The following is a 21,357-nucleotide window of genomic DNA, read 5'->3' as shown; positions in this document are numbered from 1 at the left end:
GATATGAAAATATTCTGGGTCTTCACACTTTTTTTGCCCACTGCTGATGTTGTAAATCTTGTAGGGTGTAGGTGGAGGAAACAGAAAGGCAGAAGATGGAGGTGGATCCATCAGAGATGTTGTAACACGTATAAATATTTATAAATATCAAATATGTTGTTAACTTTATCCTGAAAGGTAGTTCTGATGCTTGAATAGTTGACCTTTTATTTTTAAATGAGACAAAATGTCAACAATGTATATTTGTATTCATTTTATTTATTGGCATTATTATTATGTAAACAAATATGTTGCCTATAGTGTCACTATCATTTTAAATGATCTTAACAATTTAAAAACACACTTTGTACAGTTTAGTTCACTTTTATTCCAACAGTTCACAGATCTGCACACTTGTCAACAACACTTTACAAAACAGAAATCAAACAAAGACATTTCAGCACCTTTAGGTGTAAAGGTGTAACTGGGCTACATATCCTGTGGGGCTTGTATGAGGATGCATACGACTACATGCTTTCACATAGACGAGCTTTGTTATAATAAAATGAGACATCAGTGTCTTCAACTGGACTATTTTGAAAGAATTCATTGAGAACAGAATAATGTAGGCTGATATTTTATTGACCTCTGAGAGGAGTTCTGTTTTCTCTTCTCTTGGATGTCCCTGGCAGTGGTTGTAGGTGGAGGTTCAGGCTGCAGAGGATGGCAGAGGACAGAGGGTGACTGCCACAATCTTTAGGTGGAGGAAAGTACGGGTTGCTGGCAGTGGTTGTAGGTTGACATTCGAGGTGCATTTCTCTACTTGAATCTGCAGGTGGAGCTGGTGGCTGCAGATTCCTGGCAGAGGCTCCTGTCTGTCAGCACTAATCTACTGATGGAGGCAGCAGTGTTGGTTTTCAGTCGGAGATGGAGGTTTAGGCCTCATCTATCTTCCAGAATCTGTAGGTGGAGGAAACAACAGTTACTGGCAGAGGCTGTAGGCAGAAGATGGAAGACACTTTAGGTGGAAGAGTTGCATTTATCTGCTAGAATCTGCAGGTGGAGCTGGTGGCTGCAGGTTCCTGGCAGAGGCTTTAGGTGGAGGCTTGTGTTTGTCAGCACACATCTACTGATGGAGGCAGGAGTGCTGATTTTCAGCCAAGGATGGAGGTGGAGGTAGAGGCCTTAGTGGTCATCTAGAATCTTGAAGGTTGAGGTCTCAGCTTTCTGCTAGAATCTGCAGGTGTAGGTGGTGACTGCAGGTTACTGGCAGAGGCAGTAGGTGGAGGCAGGAGTTGGAAGCAGCAGCAGTTGGATGAATCAGGTTGTAGCTGACTACAAGAATTTAAAGGTGGAGGTGGCAGTGGATGTTCCTGGCCAAAGCTTCAGGTGGAGTATGTGTTTACAGCTGTCTGCTGTCTGCAGGTGGAGGCTAGAGCAGCAGATGGCTGACGTAGTAAGAAGGCACGGTTTAGATTTAAAAGTGTCTGGAGGAGACTTGTAGGTGGAGGATGGAGCCTCTTACTCCATGTGGCTCTCAGATGTTGTGTCTTGGCAGGTGGTGTAGATGGTGTTTGAGGTGGAGGCTTGATAACTGACGGAGGCTGCATGTACTGATGCAGATGAAGCCAGTGGTGTTGAGGTCTCTAATATTTACAGGCTGGATTTGATCTTATTGAACTATTATTAGTGTTTGAGTGGAGCCGCTGCTCTCAGGTCAGTTGGACTTCTTGGCTCTTTGATGTGGAGGCTGTCCAGGGCTCGGTTCTCCCAAAGTATCTACATCATAGAGGGGAGGAAAGTCTCCACCTCTGTACGAGACGTCCACGTGTGTGAGTCCGTCTTCATGGGTAGATGATGTAATGGTGAAGGCCGTTCAATTCACAGTTTCACTCAATTCAGTTTGATTTTTTCATGAACTTATTGTGCAGGTACACAGGTCAATGAAAGGAGGGCGGCTGCTTTAACCAAACGTCGGCCATGTAACTGTTGACGTTACAGTAGAAGTAGTATTCAGATCCTGTTTCATTTCGCAGTGAAGTGAAAATTCACGTGCAGGAATGACAAAACTGTTAGTACTTCACATCCTGTTGATAATTTTAGTTTTTCATTTACATTTTAAACCAAATTCCTACATAATTAATGAATTAGCAAAACAGTTGTCAGTTAATTTATAATTCAAAGCTCATATATATATTATTTATGTATTTATTTATATTTGGGGGGGAGATTAGCCTACCCACGTTCTATTGTGTGTCCATCTGTTGATGTGGGTGGCAAGCTGCTGCATACATTTGCCTTTCATTTATGATTGGTGAAGACGAACTGGCTGGAGGGACAATTCAGTTCTGATGAAGTCAGGACTGGAGCAGGACTGTTACAGATATGTTGAATTACTACCATGCCCCTGATTTGCTGTGTGGTAATTCATTTAAACCCAAAATTGTTAGACATCATGCACATATGCAACATATAAGCACAGAACTGTAATATTAAAAGTGTTAAAACTAGAAGAAACCAAGAAAGAAACCAGTTGATGCATGATAAAGACTGGTGGTTTCGGGACTTTGGACAAGGGTCTGCTTTGCCTGGTTGTAAATCCAGCCTTGTATGAGACCAGCATTGATACGCATGTCAAATTAAGTATAGACAAATTAGTTGTGGTTAGGTTTATTTCTCTGTTCTTATCCATCATATACACGCAAACTCTTCACAAGACACTGACAGTCTTTATATAAGGCGAAAGAGCGAGACATGATAAAAACATCAGATGAGCTGCCAGAGTTTAGAGGATGAGAGGAAACATTTGGCGATTGGAGAGGATTAGAGGATTACTGACACAGCTGACTGCAGTGAGAGTCAGCGTCATCACTCTGTCTTTGTCTCTCTCTCGCTCTCTGTCCATCATCTCCCTGCCTGGTTTTGTCCAGCAGTCATCTCGTGAAATCAGGAAATCAGAAGTTGGTGATCCAGTATGGAGACGGTCTGGGTTCTTCATCAGCAGAGGAGGTGAGTTTGAGCAGGAAGACTACATTTGTGTTTTTTAGACGTAGATTTTCCCCACTTTTATAAATGTGATTCATTTATTATTAACCAGGGGGGAAAAAAAAGCTTTTTTTCACTACAGCTGTTTTTCTTTTAGACAATTCTGTGTATTATAAAATATATTTATTGTTAGTGACATTAAGTAAAAAGGTAATAAACAGCTGTTCGCTGAATAAGGAAATGCTGAATACCAGTATTGCTTTTATACTACGTCAGTGTGCGTGTGTGATGCGTGTGTGATGCGTGTGTGTGACAGACTCACAGAATTTAATCCTTTTTGCTGCTCTGCCCTTAATGACTGTGATTATGTAATTACATTTGCATGGGAAAGGAGGGATAAATCAGATGAAAAAACTGTTAAAAACAAGTCTAACAATTAAGAGAAAGATCTAAAGTGAGTTAGTCGTGTAATAATAAACATTTGGCATCTATTTTTTTTAATGCTGGCAAGTCAAGTTCCTCCTGAGGTTGAGGGAAGGATCTTTTTGTTACATAGACACACGAAACCACAGAAGAAAATTATAGTCTCATGGGAAACTTTAACGTTGCAGTCAGTAATTTTAAATTAAAGGTCCCCTAATTTTCATGTAATGTGTATTTATGTTCATATTCAGTGTTAGCTGTATCCTTGAGGTCTAACAAACTTATTGAATGTATTCTTCATAAAACACGCCAAGATAAAATGTTGACAAGTTATATTTCTGGAAAAGAACTAATATGTTCACATTTGTATGCGTCACTGACATTTCTGATACATGTGATATTAGTTGACATGTATATGACTTGACTTTCATATCGGGAGGTGGAAGGGATGGCAGTAGAGTTACAGACGAGAAGGATATTTTTAAGGACCTTTCCAGAGCACAGCGCTGTCACAAGATAAATTTGAAAATTGAATATATAGAATCATAAAGTTGCAACATAAAGATGACATCAAATTATGAAAAAGGGTTTAGAAGTGACAAACTCACAGTAAATTATCACCAAACTTTTTCTCTCCCTGTAGCTGGTTGGAAATTTTTTTGCCATCTGCAATCAGCAGAATGCTCTGATAAACCCACTGTACACTATCAAATTGCCGTCACATACAGTTTGCTTTACTATCTGGACATAGTGAATCCTTTAGCAACCTTAATTTAAGAGTTACACATTTTTCTCAGGGGTTGGTTGAGACCAAAACAGAGCTAAATAAGAGTGATTATTTGATTGTCAATAGTCTGGTGGTCAGAAACAAACACATAAATGAATGCTTATTTTGCTCTGTGTTTGCTGGACATGTAATGGGCAATTTTTTGCTAACAAATGGGCCTTAATTTATCTGTGTTGTGCTTTTTAGCTAGTTCTGCTGATCAATTTATGCAGCTTTAGGCTGTATTCACACCAAATCTGCGATCACCACTGCCACAGCCAGAACACACTACCCTCAATAAAGTGAATGGGACGTCCTCCATCTTTCGCCAGAAAGCCGGATTTGGTGTGACTCCAGCCTTAAGTATTTATTAGGTCGACCAAAGCTTGACTTTACAGATTAAAAAGTAAACTAAAAACACTGTGCTATGCTTACTTTCTTTTTCAGATGTGTCTACACTGACTGTGAGGCTTGGTGGAGAGATTTGCAAAATTAAACTACCAAGCTTCATTTAACTTTCCAGACTTCACTTCCATTCAGTAAGCTGCCCGTCCTCCTCTTCCTGCCTGGGGAAATATGCATCTCGTTTTTCTGGCCCTTCTCTTCTTCCTTCTTGCCTTTTATTCCACCACATCCCTTTATCCAACTGCCGTGGGCTCACGGTTGTGTCCACACCAGTGCCTTTGTTACGAGCAACCTGACCTGGTGGACTGCCGCAGCCGTGGCTTCGAGCACGTCCCCAGGGGCCTCCCACACGGCACATGGCTGCTGGAGCTGGGAGAAAACAATCTGAGCAAGATTGGCACCAGAGCCTTCACTGGACTGTGGTCCCTGCGGGTGCTGGTGCTGACCAAGAGCCATATACAAGAAATACAACCACAGGTAGGAACCATGGGTTAGAGGAAGGTGAAAGTACTGGAAATGTCATTGAAGTGTTGCAGTGTGATCATTGAAAGCAGTTGAATTGTCAGTTCAGGTTAAAGCTTTGAAAGCAGTGTCACGAATAATAGTTGACGGCACTGGAAGTGTCAGTTCAAATTGAAGTTTTGTGCACAGAAAACAGCTAAATTTACCGTTGATATAGATGCACTGACAACAGTTGAATGTCAACAGAAATGTAAAAAGGAAAGCGCCAGTAGTAACTTTCAGTTTTAGTGAGATATCTGTTGAAGTGTCAGTGTACACTCTGCCCGTACAAGTAAAAGAAGGGGTAATACAGTAGTTAAATGAATGCTTCTCTCTGTCTTTCTGGTTGTCCTCCTCTTCTCCTACAGGCATTTTTTTCTTTGTCCTTCTTGGAGAAGCTGGATCTCAGCTGGAACCAGTTAACGTTTCTCCCCGTTGACTTTTCAACCAGTCTGTCGGCTCTCAGAGAGCTGCGACTGGAGCACAACAACTTACATCATATATCTGAATACAGGTACACGCCGTCTAATGACCCTCAAAGTGCAATGAAAGTCCATAAAAAATTACGATCAGCTCCCCTTACTTATCTCTTTGTTGTTTACCATCTCATCCCACACATCAGGCCAGTTGTGGCCAATTGACCATCTTAATTACTAGAAGATGAAGCTATAGACAGCAGTATTTATCCCACACATCCTCATAACAACACAACATTGTCAGTGACTCACAAAACACTCACTGTTCCCAAACGACTTGACTGTTGCACCATACCAGCTGTACCAGACCTTGATCGTATGTTGTTGTTTCATTTGGTTTAAGCAAGAATACTACTCAGTCAGGTTTAAGCACTAAAACTTCTTGGTAAAGTTTATGAAAAAATCTTAGTTTGGGCTAAAATAAGTACATTACTTTGGTACCTTGTGTATGTACGTTACATATGTAACTTAAGTGAGGTGACAAAAGTTAACAACATTAGCACGGTAGCACTACACTTATGGTTGGGAACCTGAAAACTTGCGGGCTGATTAGCTAGATAGGACCAAGTTTTCAAGGATCTTGAATGGAACCAGTTCAAGTACCAGAGCTATTGCAGTGGAAAAGGGGTATGTGTCTCACCCTGTCATTGTCTCTCCCAATTTTTTATCAGCTTCGAGTATATGGACAACATGGAGAAGCTGGACCTCAGTTATAACCAGCTGGTGTTGGTTGGCTCTGGTGTGTTCAGGGGCCTCTCCAGACTCAGACAGCTCTACCTACACAACAACCAACTGACTGTGGTGCAGCAGGGGAGCCTGGATATGCTACCTGGACTAGAGGTGCATGAACACCTGTTGAAATGACTGTGTGTGTATACAAATTTGCATGTATGCCTGTCTGTCTGATTACCTGTCTGCCTGTCTGTCTAGGTGCTGCAGCTGAGTAACAACAACATCTCCCAGATAGAGAGTAATGCTCTGGCTCCTCTCTACAGCCTGGCGGTTCTTGCTCTGGAGGGAAACAGCCTGCGTCATCTCAAGTTTAAGACCTTCATCAGCCTTCATACAAAAGCGACACACATCCAGCTGTCAGGTTTCCACTATCACTACTACTGTGACCCATGTTCAACCTTTGTTGAAGATCAAGCGATGATACATTTCTCTTGCTGACAATATGGATGTGTTTATTCATCTCAACATGTGGCAGGATGTTTCTTTTTGTATTATGGCCGCAGGCTGCTTTCATATTGTTTTGCACTATTGGCTACCAGATGGCACGTATTATCCGACAAGAGTGAACATCTCCTACCCTCCCGCCATGAGCATTATACACAAATCCAGGTGGCATTAGGAATTATGGTGCGTTTAAATGCACATCCAGTTCATGGGCTCTCTCTCTTCCCACCCTCTGACTACTGTTCCTATCAAGTTATCAAGCACAGCATGGGTTGTTCGCATAGTTTGAAATATGTATTTTAAAGTGTCTGAAGTTGTAAATATGAGTAATATGAGTCTCAATCAAACCCTAATTACCAATCAATTTCGATTTTAAACAATGTTGAGTACAATATTCTTTTAACTCCAGTCTTATTTCTTATTTTTCAATGCATGGAAAATACTTGTTATACCAACAAACCAACTTATCATGTTAAAACAAGCTAAGTTACGTATTTTTAATGACATAAGACTGCATGCTGTAATGAGAAATGTTGCTTGTTTTGTGGAACAAAGTAAACTTTACTTTTTTTAGTGCTGTACAACCAGACCACAAAGCAGCTTCTTTCCTCAGGCTGTAAGTCTCCTCAATTCATCCTCAGCACTCTGCCATAATAGATAGTTCTAATATTATTGAATCAACTCAGATAAGTTGGAATCTGCAGGTGACAGGCATTGAGAATACTATTTTAATGAAACAGAAATAGCCATCTTCTTGCTGATGGTAGTGGTTGGGGTTGTGTAGAAAACAAAGAGGCATCAATATTAATTGAGTTAAATGACCATTTCAGAGAGTTAGACCATGAAAGGAAAAAAAAAAATATAATATGATCTCTGGGTATGTTTGACTTGACACACCTACATCATCGTCTTTATTGATATCGACAATTTTCTTTCTTGTTACTCCACCAGGCAACCCGTGGAGCTGTGACTGCGATCTGCATCGTGTATTCAGTAAGATCTTGTACGTTCGACACCTCCACATCGACGACTACCGCAACGTGACGTGCCAGGACCCGCCGCTGCTGGCCGGGTCTTCACTGGCCTGGGTCGACAGCCAGCTCTGCATTGCAGAAACAGCCACCGTGCTCGTCATCACCATCACTGTCATAGTCACCGTGGTGGCGGCCTTGGTTATGGCGGAGAGGACCAGGAAGAGGAACGCTGGTAAGAACTGGGACACTGAGTCACAGACCCAATCATAAAGCCCATTAGAGCCTGCAGAGACAGAAAGAGGAGACCAAAAAATATGGAGACTCTAAGACTGAGGAGGAGGGCTGCAGCTAATGATTATGCTTTATGATGAATCAATCGTTTAAACTGTAAAATTTAAAAAAACTATGGGAAATGCTCATCACAAATTCCCAGAGTCCGATGTGACATCTTAAAATTTCTTGTTTTGTCCAACCAACAGTCCCAAAACCCCAAGACTCCTAACGTACTGTCATAAATGATAAAGACAAACAGCAAATCCTCAGAAGAAGAAGAAGCAGACTAACGACTAACTGTTGCAGTTCTACTGAAGCGTGACCTCCCAGGGTCCTCCAGTGACAAGGAGGAATGCAGCATCCAAGATGGCCGATCACACATGGACAATAGCCTCAGTTTTTCACTTCACAGTACTAGGGCTATAAAGGTGTGTGTGCTGGTCAATAGAGGGCGACAGGGCGCCGCCCTCCTTAAGCCACAAAAAGAAAAGGATTCATTTATTGTTATTATCGTCATCAGTATCATTATTATAATTTGTATTCATAATTTATTAAATTATACAAGGTTTCAAGACAGTGTGTCCCGTTTTCTGAATACCCCCCCCCCCCCCCATTACAAAATGACTGTATCATGAAAGGCCATTTAGGTTTACAACCTTTATTAGTAGGAACAAATCAAATGAACAGCCTCTTTCAACAATGGAACAAGCCTTTTACAGATGCAGGCTGCTTCAGTAGACATGGTGCTTGATGGCCCTTGTGACGTACTGGGCGCTGGCTCCGTGTCACCCTTAGTAACAAACTTAAGCATTGACCCTGTTATGACAAGAAATCCATCATACAAGCAGATTATTAAGATTTGTTTTGGTCTTAATGGTAAATTACACAATGAAATTAATGTAAACACTAGCCTCACAAAGATTAAAATTAATGCAAATAATAATTATATTCATTATGATTTGATTTTATTATACTATTTTAATCCCACAAGGCGGCGCCCAATGAGCATTGTTAGGGGTCGGTGCCTTGCTCAAGGGTACCTCGGCAATGCCCAGGATGTGAACTAGTATTCTCCATTACTAGTTCACATCATACTTTTTTTTTTTTTTTTGTCCGAGCGGGACTTGAACCGGCCACATCTGAGCCCCCAAGCCAAGTCCCTACGGACTGAGCTATTGCCGCTATTGCCGCTATTTGATACCTCTATATTTAAATATTTTTATATACTTATTTTTACATTTTGTACTTAGGTTCTATATTCCTATACTGCTGTTTGCTGCTGCAACGCTTTAAATTTCTCCATTGTGGGTCAAATAAAGGATTATCTTAAATTCACCAAGAGATGGCGACATTTTACCTCCATAAAAATAGCCCAAAACTTCTATTGATAGCATAGATTGATAGGCTATAAACCTGTAAACCTGTACTGTTCAGTTTGACTGATTTCTTATATCTAGCCTATATCTGCTGCTTTTGGATTAATATTTCTACTGCATTATTGTGTATGTTGCATTTAGCTGCTGTAGGTGTTTAACATTCAGATCATTTTAACAACTTTATATACTTTTGGGTAGTTTAATCTACAACAATGCATCATATTCTATAAGATTATTATATACATTATATTATTATTATTGTAGTGTTGCTGTCCTGTGAGAACAGTGCATCTGCAAAAAGTCAGAAAAGCAGCCTGTTTTCAGCTTTGTGAGAAAGAAGGAGGAGAATTTTCTCAACACATAAAGGAACATTTCATGCTTCAGTTTATGACAAACATTCAAAATCAACGAATCTGGAGATTCACGGTTTTCACTGGACAGGAAGGTAAGGGAAAATGTGTAGCATGAAAAGTAACTCATAACTAAAGCTGTCAGACAAATGTAGTGGAGTAAAAATATTAATATTTGCCTCTGAGATGTAGTTGAGTAGTAGCATAAAGCAGCATCAAACGGAAATATTCAAGAAAAGTGAGTACATTCCCAACTCTGCATGTATATAATGCTAACAGTTGAATTGTAAATAGTTTTATTAATTGCACATTATCAGGCCGATATCCATTGTTCTTTATTTTGCTCCAATAAGTAGTTGCCTTTACATCCAAAGGTGTCTTGAGGGTGAGCTCATGTATACGTGACACAATGCAATATGACAATATCAGCTGATTTAGGGTAATTTATCTAAGTCAACTTATCCATCATCAAAACACTTGCCCCCCCCCCGAGAGATGGCAGGAGCCCCCACTGCATTCATGCAAAACCTAAACTGTCAACTACATAAATGCATCTGCAATACAGCAATTAACTGTTTCTACCACTATTAATGATGCTAAATAAAAATAAATGTTTGATACTGTGTGTGTTTTTGTCAATCTGAAGTCTCTGCAGCCCACATTTTACAATTACTGTGTGATTCTTTTAGGGACTGTATAAAAGGTATATGGATAGAGAAGAGGTTAAAGATTAGTTTTTTTTATTAAACATAATGTTCATAAGGTTATAAGCTATTTTTATTCAATATTTGACCTCTTTCCAATAAATAACAATGTTAAATTGGTTTATTTATCTTATCTCATGCTTAATAATAAAAGAAAAAGCACAAAGCACAAAAAGAAGATGGTGATGGTAGTGAGTTTAATTCTTGATTTGAAGTAAATGTAACAAAAAAACAAAAAGCTAATATAGAGGCTACACTGTCATCCCTTGGGTTTTTAACCAGAGGGAGCTAGGGGTCAGTTAAGAATGCCTGTATTAATTTGCTCCTCTTATTAACTTTACTGTCACAAGTTGCCTTTGGTTTATTTCTATGAAATTGTTTGGAAGACTGCAAATGCTTGTTAAGATATGAGAAAGCATTGGACAACAACAGTCTGGCTGTGTTGACCATTGACGTGTGGGGATATTGTAGATGGCTTGAAGCTGTTATGTGATTAGAGAAGGGCTAGGTGTGTAACAATGAAGACAAATCTCTGACTCCCATTTACAGTTTCCTTTAAAGGCCCAGGATGTAGGATTTAAGGGGATTTGGGGGCAGAAATGCAATATAATGCTGAGAGAAATCCAATATAATGTAATTAATTATGTTTCATTATTGTCTAATTACCTGAGACTGAATTGTTTTTTCTTTAACTTTGAATGAGCCTTTTATAGCTATCAAGGGAGTGTGCCCTTTTCCACCATGTTTCTACAGTAACCCAGAACGGACAAACCAAACACTGGCTTAGATGGGGGCTTTCATGTTTTTCGAGGCCTCTGTAGGGGAGGGCGAGACAAGGGATGTTCATCTGGCTGCAGCTGGCAACCTCACTGCTAGATGCCACTAAATCCTACACACTGGACATTTAATTTTTAAATCCCTAATGACAAGACAAGACTTAAATAACATAATGCTGGGCTGAGAAATGAATTTATTCTACCAAAAATAATACTTTACATTCAAACTACTGTTTTTGCGGCTTTGCAACGACCCTGCCTGTGGCATTCAAATGTCCAAATACATTTTTAGCATTTTATGTTGACAGTCAGTCATACAGTCAGTCATACAGTCAGTCAGCAGTAGAGACAGAGGACTTTAGGCGGACCATATGTCCCTGGAGGATTAATGCTGGACTGATGGAGGGAAAGAGGAAAAACAGTCCTATTGAGGCCATAGGCCAGATGTCAAGATAACTACTGCTGCACTGGACTACATTTATTAAGTGTGTGTGTGCGTGTGTGTGTGTGTTCGGGGGTATTTAAAGTGACTACAAGGAACTTTAAAGAGTTTATGAAACAGTTTTATGATTTGTCTGATGATTATAAATGACCTGTAACAGCAAATGAGACCATCAGCAAAAAGACTGCTATTTTTATATAGTTATTATTAATGCCTGTGCTCGGGTCCGATCACATATATCACATACAAAATCACATATAAATACATTACCTCATCGCGATCCATCCTGCAGTCTCTCTGACTCACTTCTAAAACAAATGCACGCACTGCCAGCACGCTCTAGCAAAGATCTTTACAACAGCAGGTGCTGGTGTCGTACCGCTTTTGTCAAAAGGGGCTGCTTGAGTCAAAAACTGATAGAGCCTTGTAGTCACAAAGTCAGACTAGACACAATGCAAACAGCGAGCTCATTTAATTAGTATTTATTAATAAATTATATCTCAGTCGTTTAAAGCAACATTATGTAGAAATTGTCATTTTGTGCGATTTGGCGCCCCCATAGTTTCTGAGTGCAACACAACTGTGGTAAATACAAATCCCAGGTCTGTAACAATTTGTCAGAGGTATTGTAGGTGCAAACAACAAAACACAACGCATTGCGCCATAACAAAGTTATGTGTTGAAAACTTGTATCTTGAAGGAAACATGTACTGTATATAACCCTGTGATCCCACCCTCTCACTGAAGTTACATAGTGCAGAAACAAGCGGTAGGAATGCTGAGAAAAATAAACCATTTGCCCTATTACAAGACACTGTAACATTAAAATGAATTTGAAGTTGTTATTTTAAGGTGAAGGATTATCAACCACTTGCAAATTTTGATTTGATTGGCAAACCACCCAGTCAGCCTGGTGTCTTCAGGACTAAAATGACTCCAAACACACCAGGTCATCCTTTCGAGGACATCAGAGGACTCAAAGACCAACACACAAAAATGCATCAGTTTTTGACAAGTTGGGAAACCTAGAGCATCATTATTTGATGTATTGGGAACGAGACTCAAAAATCTCTATCTTCAACATCATATCAATATTCATAATTTGAGCTATAATTACAAAAGTAAAACAGTAACATAATGTTGCTTTAATGTGTATACAAGCCTAAATGTAAAAATAACACTGATCAAGGCTATTAATCAGTGAACAGCATGTGGGTACATTCTTGAGTTTCTTTTACATGGTTGATTTGGTGATGTGTGGTTATTGATGGACTCAAAAAGATATTCCTGGTCCGGCTGCATCGATCTTTTTCCTACCATCTGTCCTATAGTGTTAGGGCACTACTGGTGCAACATGTTGTAACACTGTATCCTAGTTAGTGCTGGGATAGAGAAATGGCCTCCCTGATCTGAGCCTCTGTAACCAACATGGAACACAACAGTGGAACAGTTCCTCATCAAACTGGGTCAGCCAGTGTTTCATCAGAGTTCAAATTCCAATTTCCTCCAGCTTCTTCCTGGACTGACCCTAACAATGTAAATAAAAGCTCTGTAAGGACACCACCACACAGAACTGTCTACACAGGAGCAGCTTGTGTTTGTGCCCCTTTTTACTGTAATCATTGTTTCTACATTTGAAACTTTGGCATCAATGATTAAAGTTAAAAGGTGCTCTTGGCCCTAATGACTCTGAAACTCAGAGCTCACACGTGACATTAACGACTCTGTAAGGACACTCCTACAAAGGGTTTAAAGCCTGAGAGGTGAAACGTCTTCAAGAAGCTGAAACAAGTCCAGTTGCCTATGATACAGCACCTAGAATTACCATGACCTGGATGACTGCGAACCTTCATCAACATTTTGTAAGATCTGGACGTCATTTTAGTTTGAAACATTCAAAAAATGAACTGACCCTACCAACAGAGTGCGAAGAAGTAACAGTTCCGGCTTTATGTCCAAAATGCCTATGTATTGCTTTGCAGAGATATCCACTGCTATGCAGCCAGGCAGATTGTCCCTTTTTGTAATACCATGTCTGCCATGAGAGGCGATAGCGAGTCACTGCAGCCTCTAGTATGCCGCAGGAGAGGACGAAAAAGTTGAGCTGGCTGGAGGGAATGACTACTGCATAGAAGTTTAAAAGCCTCAGTCAGTTAGTTAATAAACACAGAGATGCAGAAGCTCCAGAAAAAATGACCTTCATCATCATCTGAAACAACAGCAAAGAAACCACATCTTCAGCAGAGAAAACAAGCAACATAAAAAGAAATTCTGTGACTGCAGGGCCTTTTTACTACCTCAAACATTTTTAGAAATACATTTTAGTGGGCTGTTTTGGTGTAACTTGTTTTCCTGCTTGAAAACTGACCAAGCATCGCCCCAACTTGCATCTGTTTCTCACTGTTTGTCACACGTTTCGTTGTCCCGATTGGTAGTAGGTCATGTTTCGTTGCTCTGAGTGGTAGTAGGTCCACCCAATTGCGTCCAGAGGCATTTTGATCTGCAGCCATTGATAAGGCCCTTCGGAAATCAACACTGATGTGAGAGGTTCCAGGCTGAAACACATTTGTCTATTAGTCTGACAGTGCTTGTTGTCCACCCCGACCTCTCTCTTGTGAAGATATAGTTTCTCTATGAAAGCATCACCTGACGTCCTCCTTTACTCCTGTCATAATTACTGTGGCCACTTATAGGGCCTTTACACTTGAATGTAAACATTTTGGGGCACTTAGTGAAATGACTGATGCTGTCATTCATCTTGGGAGGACAGTCTCAAAAGGGTACTGTAAATAAATTGAAATAGCTGTTGTGGTGTCCTTGGTCTGTCCTTAAAGCAACTTTGTGGAAACACGTACTTCAAAGACTTAAACTAATATTCAAGTTTGTTTGGTATTTGTGTGTGTGTGTGTGTGTGTGTGTGTGTGTGTGTGTGTGTGTGTGTGTGTGTGTGTGTGTGTGTTTGCATGGTGGGCATGCCTTAGTCAAACAGATTTTGTAACAGCAGCATGAGATGGACTTTGTCTGCTGGGCACAGATACACTGGCAGAAGCCTGGCAGAGTGTGTTAGTGCTGTACAGCTCTCAGCAGGAAGATGAGCTCCATCAAGGTACCTGACTACCTGTTCGTCTGTCTAACTGTCTGTCGGTCTATCTGTCACGTCTGGTTGTTAAGCTGCTGGATGTCTTTGAGTTACAATTTCTGGTTCTTTTTGTTTCAGATATGTTCTGCTTTTGTTATTGTGACAGTGTTGTGTGTAGCCAGATTGGTTGCGGCAGGACCAGTGGAACCGGTGAGTGAACTGACCTTTGATCAAGAACCTTAAACTCAGCTGGCTCAACATAAGTGACTGTCTCCTGACTCTCTCCACAGATATCACGTAAGACAGCAGCCAGACAACAGGGTATGTAGTGTTTCTATAAATCTGCATGTGGTTATGAGAAAACGAGCTAATGCATTATACTGTACATGTTATATATGAACGTATGCGCATGTTGTTTGCATATGTGCACGTTTTGAGTAGAAACTAAATCAAATTCACATTGTATTTGTTGTTAGACATCAGCTGGCAAATTAATGCAGTTGTTTAAAGGAGCAGTAAGATATGGCCATAATTTTTGTTTAAGATATTCAAAAAATGAACAAACATTATCAACAGAGTCAGAGTGTCTTCTCATCCCTTGAGTCATAGTCCTAGTCAGAGTTGCTGTAAATGACCTCTGTACTATATCTCCTGCCTTCAAACTGGCATCCGTTGGTTTAAGAGGCTTCGTTCAGTCCCAGTCATCCACCCATGTTCACTAGAAGGCCGGTTGAATGAGCCCAGTTGCCCACCATGACTCCCCCGTCATCTGAGGTTGCGTTGTGTGCAGACTCCAGTCAGCTAATATGGCCAATTAACTCCACAGTTTACTAATCTACTTGCTAACAGCAGCTAGCATGGCAGCTAGCCGCTACAGCCAAAGATAGCTACAGCAAAGAGTAGCAAATCCAGTATAGTGAGCAGCAGTTAGTGGTTATGCTGCCCCCTGTATTTTTGAAGCTACCTTCAAATTCTGGCCATCTCAATGCACCTTTAACATCTGTGTCCCAGGGACAGCTGTTCTTTTCTTCGCATCCTACCAGGGAATTCTCAGAGAGATCGAGTTCAGCCCAATTATCTTTAACGAAGTGTTGGTTAACCAGGGCTCAGCCTACAGCAACGATACCGGCGTGTTCACTGTACCAGTCGCTGGCATCTACCAGTTTGTGTTTGCTGCACAGCTCTGCCGCGGAGACCACAACAATCTGTGGCACTTCATGGTCAAGGGGGACCGGAGGATGGCATGCCATGCTCAGGTACACAAGCTTTTGCAGGACGGCATTTGTGCATGTGGATTAGAGATGCTCCCTCGCTCACGAATACTGTTTTGAGACTAAGTTAACAACACAGAAGAGCTCCATTTCTCACTCTTTATCAGTCCTTTACCTATTTTTCAGGTCCTTCCTCTTCAAAAAGGAAAAAAATGAAGCAAGCATTCAAATACTGATTTGAATGACAAATACCAATGCCATAGAGAAGACATACATACATTTGATATTCAATAGCCTATCAAACTAGTTCAACTCCCTTTTTGTTATCCTCATGTTTCATGTCTTGTTTCCTGTTATATTTTCTTGCTCAACTGATTGTTTCAGGTTCCCTCACTTCCTGCTCCCCTGTGTTTACCAGCTACGTGATTACCTGCCCAGCCCTAATGTGTTACACCTGTGTCTCATTGTCTTCCCTCTTGAGTATTTTTAAGTAATCTCTCCCAGCCTTTCCCTTGTGTGAGTTTATTCCTGCTTAGTGAGTCTTACTTACCTGCCCTTCTGACCAAACCTCTGTCTGCCGTTGTTTGACACCTTTTTTTTGTTGTGCCGTAATTAACGTACTGTGAGTTTAACTGCATCCGTGTATCAAGTCTGCATCTGAAGTCCTAGTCTTTGGTTCAGTATTGAAATTGCCATGCTGAGTTACAGAACAACGTGCCTAAAAATGCCATCCTCCACTCCTGTCTCCCAGGTGTCCGGAGGTGACACAACCCTCAACACCTGCTACCTCATGGAGGAACTGAAGAAAGGTGACCAGGTTTGGATGAGGCAGAATGTGGGGAGCTGCGCCTGGGCTAGCACCGTCTCCAAAACCATCACCTTCTCTGGCGTCCTGCTGGCAAGTGAGGGTGTGTCCACACTGGGAGGGAAATATGGCTCCGGCAGCTCCTGTCCACTGCCCAGCCTGGGCCACACTAAGAACATAGTGTCTGCTTCTGCAGGCCAGAGTGCTGCTGTGTCTACTGTGGCCATCACCATGATGCTCTGCCTTCTCCTCTTGGATTAATCCTGGAAAGCTGTATACCTGTATTATATATGTATTAGCTTTTATTCTTATAAAAAACTGTCTGATTTATATTTTAAGGGTACTAGCTTCACTTGCTCAAAATTTGTATTATATTTTATTATTTTCTAAAACTATTCGGGGGAGACTAGTGATGTTTGTACCAACTGGATCCTCCATCCAAGTTTCGTGGAAATCTCTAAAGTAGTTTTTGTGAAAAAACCCAACCAACAAACTGACATGGGTGAAACCGAACCTCCTTGGTGGAGATAATTTATTACGATCCACATCCTGTGGTTTGGTCTCAATTGTTACCAGTGTCGGCTGGTAATGTTTTCACCTTGTGAGTCTTAAAACTGATCAAATGATTAAAAGTGCCTGGTCTTAAGATCTATCATACATGAATGTACGCACACTATTTATATCAGAAGCCCTGTAATTTCACAGTATGTGGTCAGTGTGGATGGAATATGAAGAGTTAACCTCTTATCTTTTTGCTGGTTGCTCTCACCACTCCCTAACAAGACAACACTTTGTGTGTGTGTGTGTGTGTGTGTGTGTGTGTGTGTGTGTGTGATTCTTTTATTCATGGTCATGTCAGAAACATGTGATTTCAGGTTCATGGAGGAGATGGCTGAAATGTTAAACTTGCAAAATAATATCTGAGCTTTTTAGAATCAGAGGTTACTAATGAGGAGTTGACCTGACAAAATGAAGTGAAAAACCTGATGATTTTGGAGAAACATTGTGCTGAATAGGGCAGTATGTTATTGAAATGCTAAGTTAAAAACAAATGGTATTAAGTTAATATTTTTCTTGTCTCATGTGCATTACACTGACTGTCCACCAGATGGAGACGTCTCAATGACAATGACTGACAAAACCTTACTGCCTCCTTCTTTGTGCTCCTTTTTGCATTTGATCCAACCCTGTCACCCGTTGACAACCAAAAGGGTTACATACTGTATGTCAGGTGAAATACAGCCCCCTGGCACACAGAATGAATGACAGGACCATACTTGGAAATGTCACAAGCTGAATGTGTAGAACGTGTCTAGCTCTGCTGGCAAGATGATGCCAGCCTTTGTTCAAAACACACCACAGAACAAAGTAGTTTTAGCAATTCGTCCCTTAAATATTTCAGGAAATTTAAGTTTAAAAAAATAAATTAAAAAAAGACTCAGGAAAAATACTGAGGACTTGACCTAGGTGTCCTCAATGGTAGCTATGGGCCTGGATAAAAATAGCAAAATCTACTTTGTTTACTGTGTCTTTGGTCACTTTTTTTGGCAAATAAATTACCCTCAAAATACACTGCTTCAAAAAAAATCAAGGGAACACTTAATCAGTTGAACTAAGTCAGTTCCCACAGGATTTCGTGAGCATGGTGGGTGGACCTCGCACTATACTGTACTCCCCAAGACCTGTAAATACACTTTAATGTATAAATTGGTGGAGTTAACCTTTAAGAGTTACAGTGGAGGATCTTACTCACATGAGTTGATTCCTTCAGCTTTGTCACTAGACTATAAACAATAATGTATGTGGTTTTGGACACCAACTGATTCTATTCTTCTTCTTGGGAGGACAGTCTCCATTAAAACTCAACAACGTGTGAATCTGCTCTTTCTCTGCTGTACATGTCCTTTTTGGACTACATAAGGAGCAGGACTATATAGTACAAACAGGCAGAAGGAGGTGTGTCGTTGATCTCATTAGTCTGAGATTCTCCCAAACATTTTCAGTTGTATTCCCACTTAAATCCACAGTTTTATTGATATCCACATAACACAAAAGCATAAGATGATGCTGGTAAGAAGACAAACCAAATTACGACCACAGAAGCAGGTGCCTGCTGGTCCACGTCATGCACCGAGCCACCAACACTGATGTTGACTGTCCTCAGCTCCAGCCACCTGTACCATCAGAGAGGCAACAGAGGAAAAGAAAGCAGATAATTGTTTACTTCTTCCATACAGATTAGGGTATAAAACTGTGTTAATATTGTACTTAGATAATCTAGTGGACCTAGTGTTTAGTGCTAATTAGCAAATGTTAGCATTTTCTAATTTCACATTTATATTTCTTTCTTCTCATCTTGTCCATCTGTTTGGCCTAAATTTAGATCAAGGTGCACAGTTCCTCACTGAGTTTAGATAAAGTCAGCCAGGCAGCCAGTCAATCTTTAGTCAGCTATGTGTGGTGTTGGTGCAGCTTGACAGGCAGCTGCATCACTCTGTGAAAACGCAGCACAGAAATACACTCCATTATCACTTGGTTCCACATTTTTTACTGTAAAGGATCCACTATGTGACACAGTCTTGCTGGCTGAGAACTTGTCCTGGCTGAAGTGTCCTGGAGGCAATTTATCAGATTACATGCAGCTTCCTCTGGACCCACAAAAGGCGTCATACTGCTTTTTTCAAACATGCAGTAGTAGACCTGTAAACACACTTTTATGTGGAAAATGTTGAGTTACCCTTCAATAGTTATTCTCGCATCATCTATTGGTGGTCAAAAATATCAACCTTGAGTGATATTTTTTATCTTCTGTTATTACATTCAGACAAACCACAAAAACAGATGCTCGAAAGCAGTTCATTCCATGTGTTATTCAAAACCACCAATGATAAAGGACTGTGTAGAGCAGAGAGTTTGTACATCATCAGCTGCACAGTGATATACACAGTGTCCAGCTGCTGTGTCAAACTTAAAACAAGATTTATCCCCTGATGCTGATACCTTTAAAATGCACATTATGACACACCTGTCTCTTTAAAGAGAAACCATTTGAATTGTATGTGGGAATGTCAGAAGCTGCAGATGTTCTGGAAAGCTGTTCTTTGAGTTAATTTACAAATGGGCACAAATTAATAAAATGTGGTTGAAATGTGCGAACGATTTTCAAGAAAAAAAAAAGGCAATGCAAGTTCCAAAGAGACGTGTTTTATTCTGACCTACACAGTCTGACATGCACACCCATGACTCAATGAATAAGTAAGGAAGAGGTTTTTAAAGGTAAGAGTTCCAATTTGTGAAAATTCCAACCTCCTCCAATACTGTAGCTTTGGGATAACAGCCTACCCGGTCTATAAAAGTGTCCGAATTTGATGAGTTGAGACTCAAAAATCAACTTTCAACAAATTGAACCATTAGTATACTTTAGAATAATTTATCAATACTTTAATAAATAGCTCTGAAACTTTACTGTGGATGTGTGTCTCCTCTACTTTGGTCTCCATAGAATAAATCCTAATAGATCCTCTCTAATAGACACCAGCTACATTGTGTTTAATGATGCTTCACTGCTGAACTGAGGAGAATTTGTTTTTACTCTGCCTACAGGAAAGATCTGCAGTTCTCTGCAGTTTTGGACACATAGCTCCAACTGATTTTATGATGCTGGGTGACAAACTGGTTGTAAACTGTGGAAATATGACAATAAACTGAATGAAAATATGCATTTGGTTTGAAAAAAATGTTTAGCTCTTTATCTTTTACACCTTGAAACAACAACGATAAGAGTACAATTATGATGAAATACTGAGTAAACATAGTGACCCTTTCAAAATAAGGTACTGTACAGCCAAGATAGACAGATTGAAGGTGATGCTTGTGGTTTTAAAGAGAGAACCTCCCACTGTAACCTCTGAATGACCAAAAAAAAAGTCCACTCATGACCAAATGTGGAATGGAAGGGGTTTTTTTGTGCTCAGAAGCAGTGATAGATAAGACTGAGTGAACTAGAAGCACAGTATTACACTGCACTGCTGTCCCGGCTGAGTTTCTCTATTGTCAGTGTGCTGTTCTTGTTTGTATCTGCGCTTTCATCCAGCCGAAACTCTTAACACACTGTGAGGTACAGATTCTCCCAACTGATTCTGTGGACACATCACGTTTTAAATGAATATATATTATTAATTTGTGAGCTCAGAACTTGAAAGCAGTCGCTCCTTCTGCTTCTGTTCCTGAGGTGTAACTTTTAGCCTAATTACTTGTTTTGAGTGTGTGGGTCAGCTGCAGCCCTTTGGCCCTTGCACATGGAGTGAATGAGAGGACTGTACGTGCACACACCGTTACATATGCAGAATGCCGTGTAATGATTTGCATGTGTAGAGCTGGCGAGATGATGATGCCAACCTTAATTGAAACCAACTAAGTACTTTTAGCACCTGGCCACTTAATTTAAATAAATAAAAAAAATACATTTCCCAGTGAAGTTTAGTGTTTCAGTGCACTGATGTTAATTCTTTTACAATAAAGTTTATTGATGTTATTGATATTACAATTTCAGATGATCGTATCCGTCATCAGTCACTGATACTGGATTTCAATAACATTGAAATGTCGTTGAAATCTCCTGAAGGATCTCTGAATACTGGACCTACATTCACCGGG

At 40.4% G+C, this 21,357-nt stretch overlaps 2 protein-coding genes across 2 annotated transcripts; both read left to right on the top strand.

Annotated features, from left to right (window-relative positions):
• Positions 1-4,729: 4,729 nt before the first annotated feature.
• Positions 4,730-7,955, top strand: LOC141019216 (uncharacterized). The gene is made up of 5 exons (XM_073494070.1): positions 4,730-5,035; positions 5,428-5,573; positions 6,207-6,375; positions 6,466-6,628; positions 7,663-7,955. The coding sequence occupies exons 1-5, from the start codon at positions 4,730-4,732 to the stop codon at positions 7,953-7,955; spliced, it is 1,077 nt and encodes a 358-aa protein (XP_073350171.1).
• A 6,687-nt stretch (positions 7,956-14,642) lies between these two features.
• LOC141019150 (complement C1q-like protein 4) lies at positions 14,643-17,358 on the top strand. The gene is made up of 5 exons (XM_073493985.1): positions 14,643-14,712; positions 14,824-14,895; positions 14,976-15,006; positions 15,697-15,941; positions 16,648-17,358. Exons 1-5 carry the CDS (start codon positions 14,698-14,700, stop codon positions 16,960-16,962), a joined length of 678 nt encoding a protein of 225 aa, XP_073350086.1. The 5' UTR covers positions 14,643-14,697; the 3' UTR covers positions 16,963-17,358.
• The last annotated feature ends 3,999 nt before the right edge of the window (positions 17,359-21,357 follow it).

Source organism: Pagrus major, chromosome 23 (genome assembly GCF_040436345.1).
Source record: "Pagrus major chromosome 23, Pma_NU_1.0".
In the NCBI taxonomy this organism is placed as follows: Eukaryota; Metazoa; Chordata; class Actinopteri; order Spariformes; family Sparidae; genus Pagrus; species Pagrus major.
The sequence above is the reverse complement of the archived record's forward strand: the minus strand, read 5'-3'. Positions and strand labels throughout refer to the sequence as shown.

What these genes read in the sequence shown, in the direction of transcription:
- LOC141019216 (XM_073494070.1), top strand. Translation starts at nt 4,730, where the DNA reads ATGCATCTCGTTTTTCTGGCCCTTCTCTTCTTCCTTCTTGCCTTTTAT. An exon ending in CATCATATATCTGAATACAG is followed by an intron (nt 5,574 to 6,206) that starts GTACACGCCGTC and finishes ATTTTTTATCAG; the next exon opens with CTTCGAGTATATGGACAACA. An exon ending in GACACACATCCAGCTGTCAG is followed by an intron (nt 6,629 to 7,662) that starts GTTTCCACTATC and finishes TTACTCCACCAG; the next exon opens with GCAACCCGTGGAGCTGTGAC.
- LOC141019150 (XM_073493985.1), top strand. An exon ending in CGGCAGGACCAGTGGAACCG is followed by an intron (nt 14,896 to 14,975) that starts GTGAGTGAACTG and finishes CTCTCTCCACAG; the next exon opens with ATATCACGTAAGACAGCAGC. An exon ending in GACAGCAGCCAGACAACAGG is followed by an intron (nt 15,007 to 15,696) that starts GTATGTAGTGTT and finishes TCTGTGTCCCAG; the next exon opens with GGACAGCTGTTCTTTTCTTC.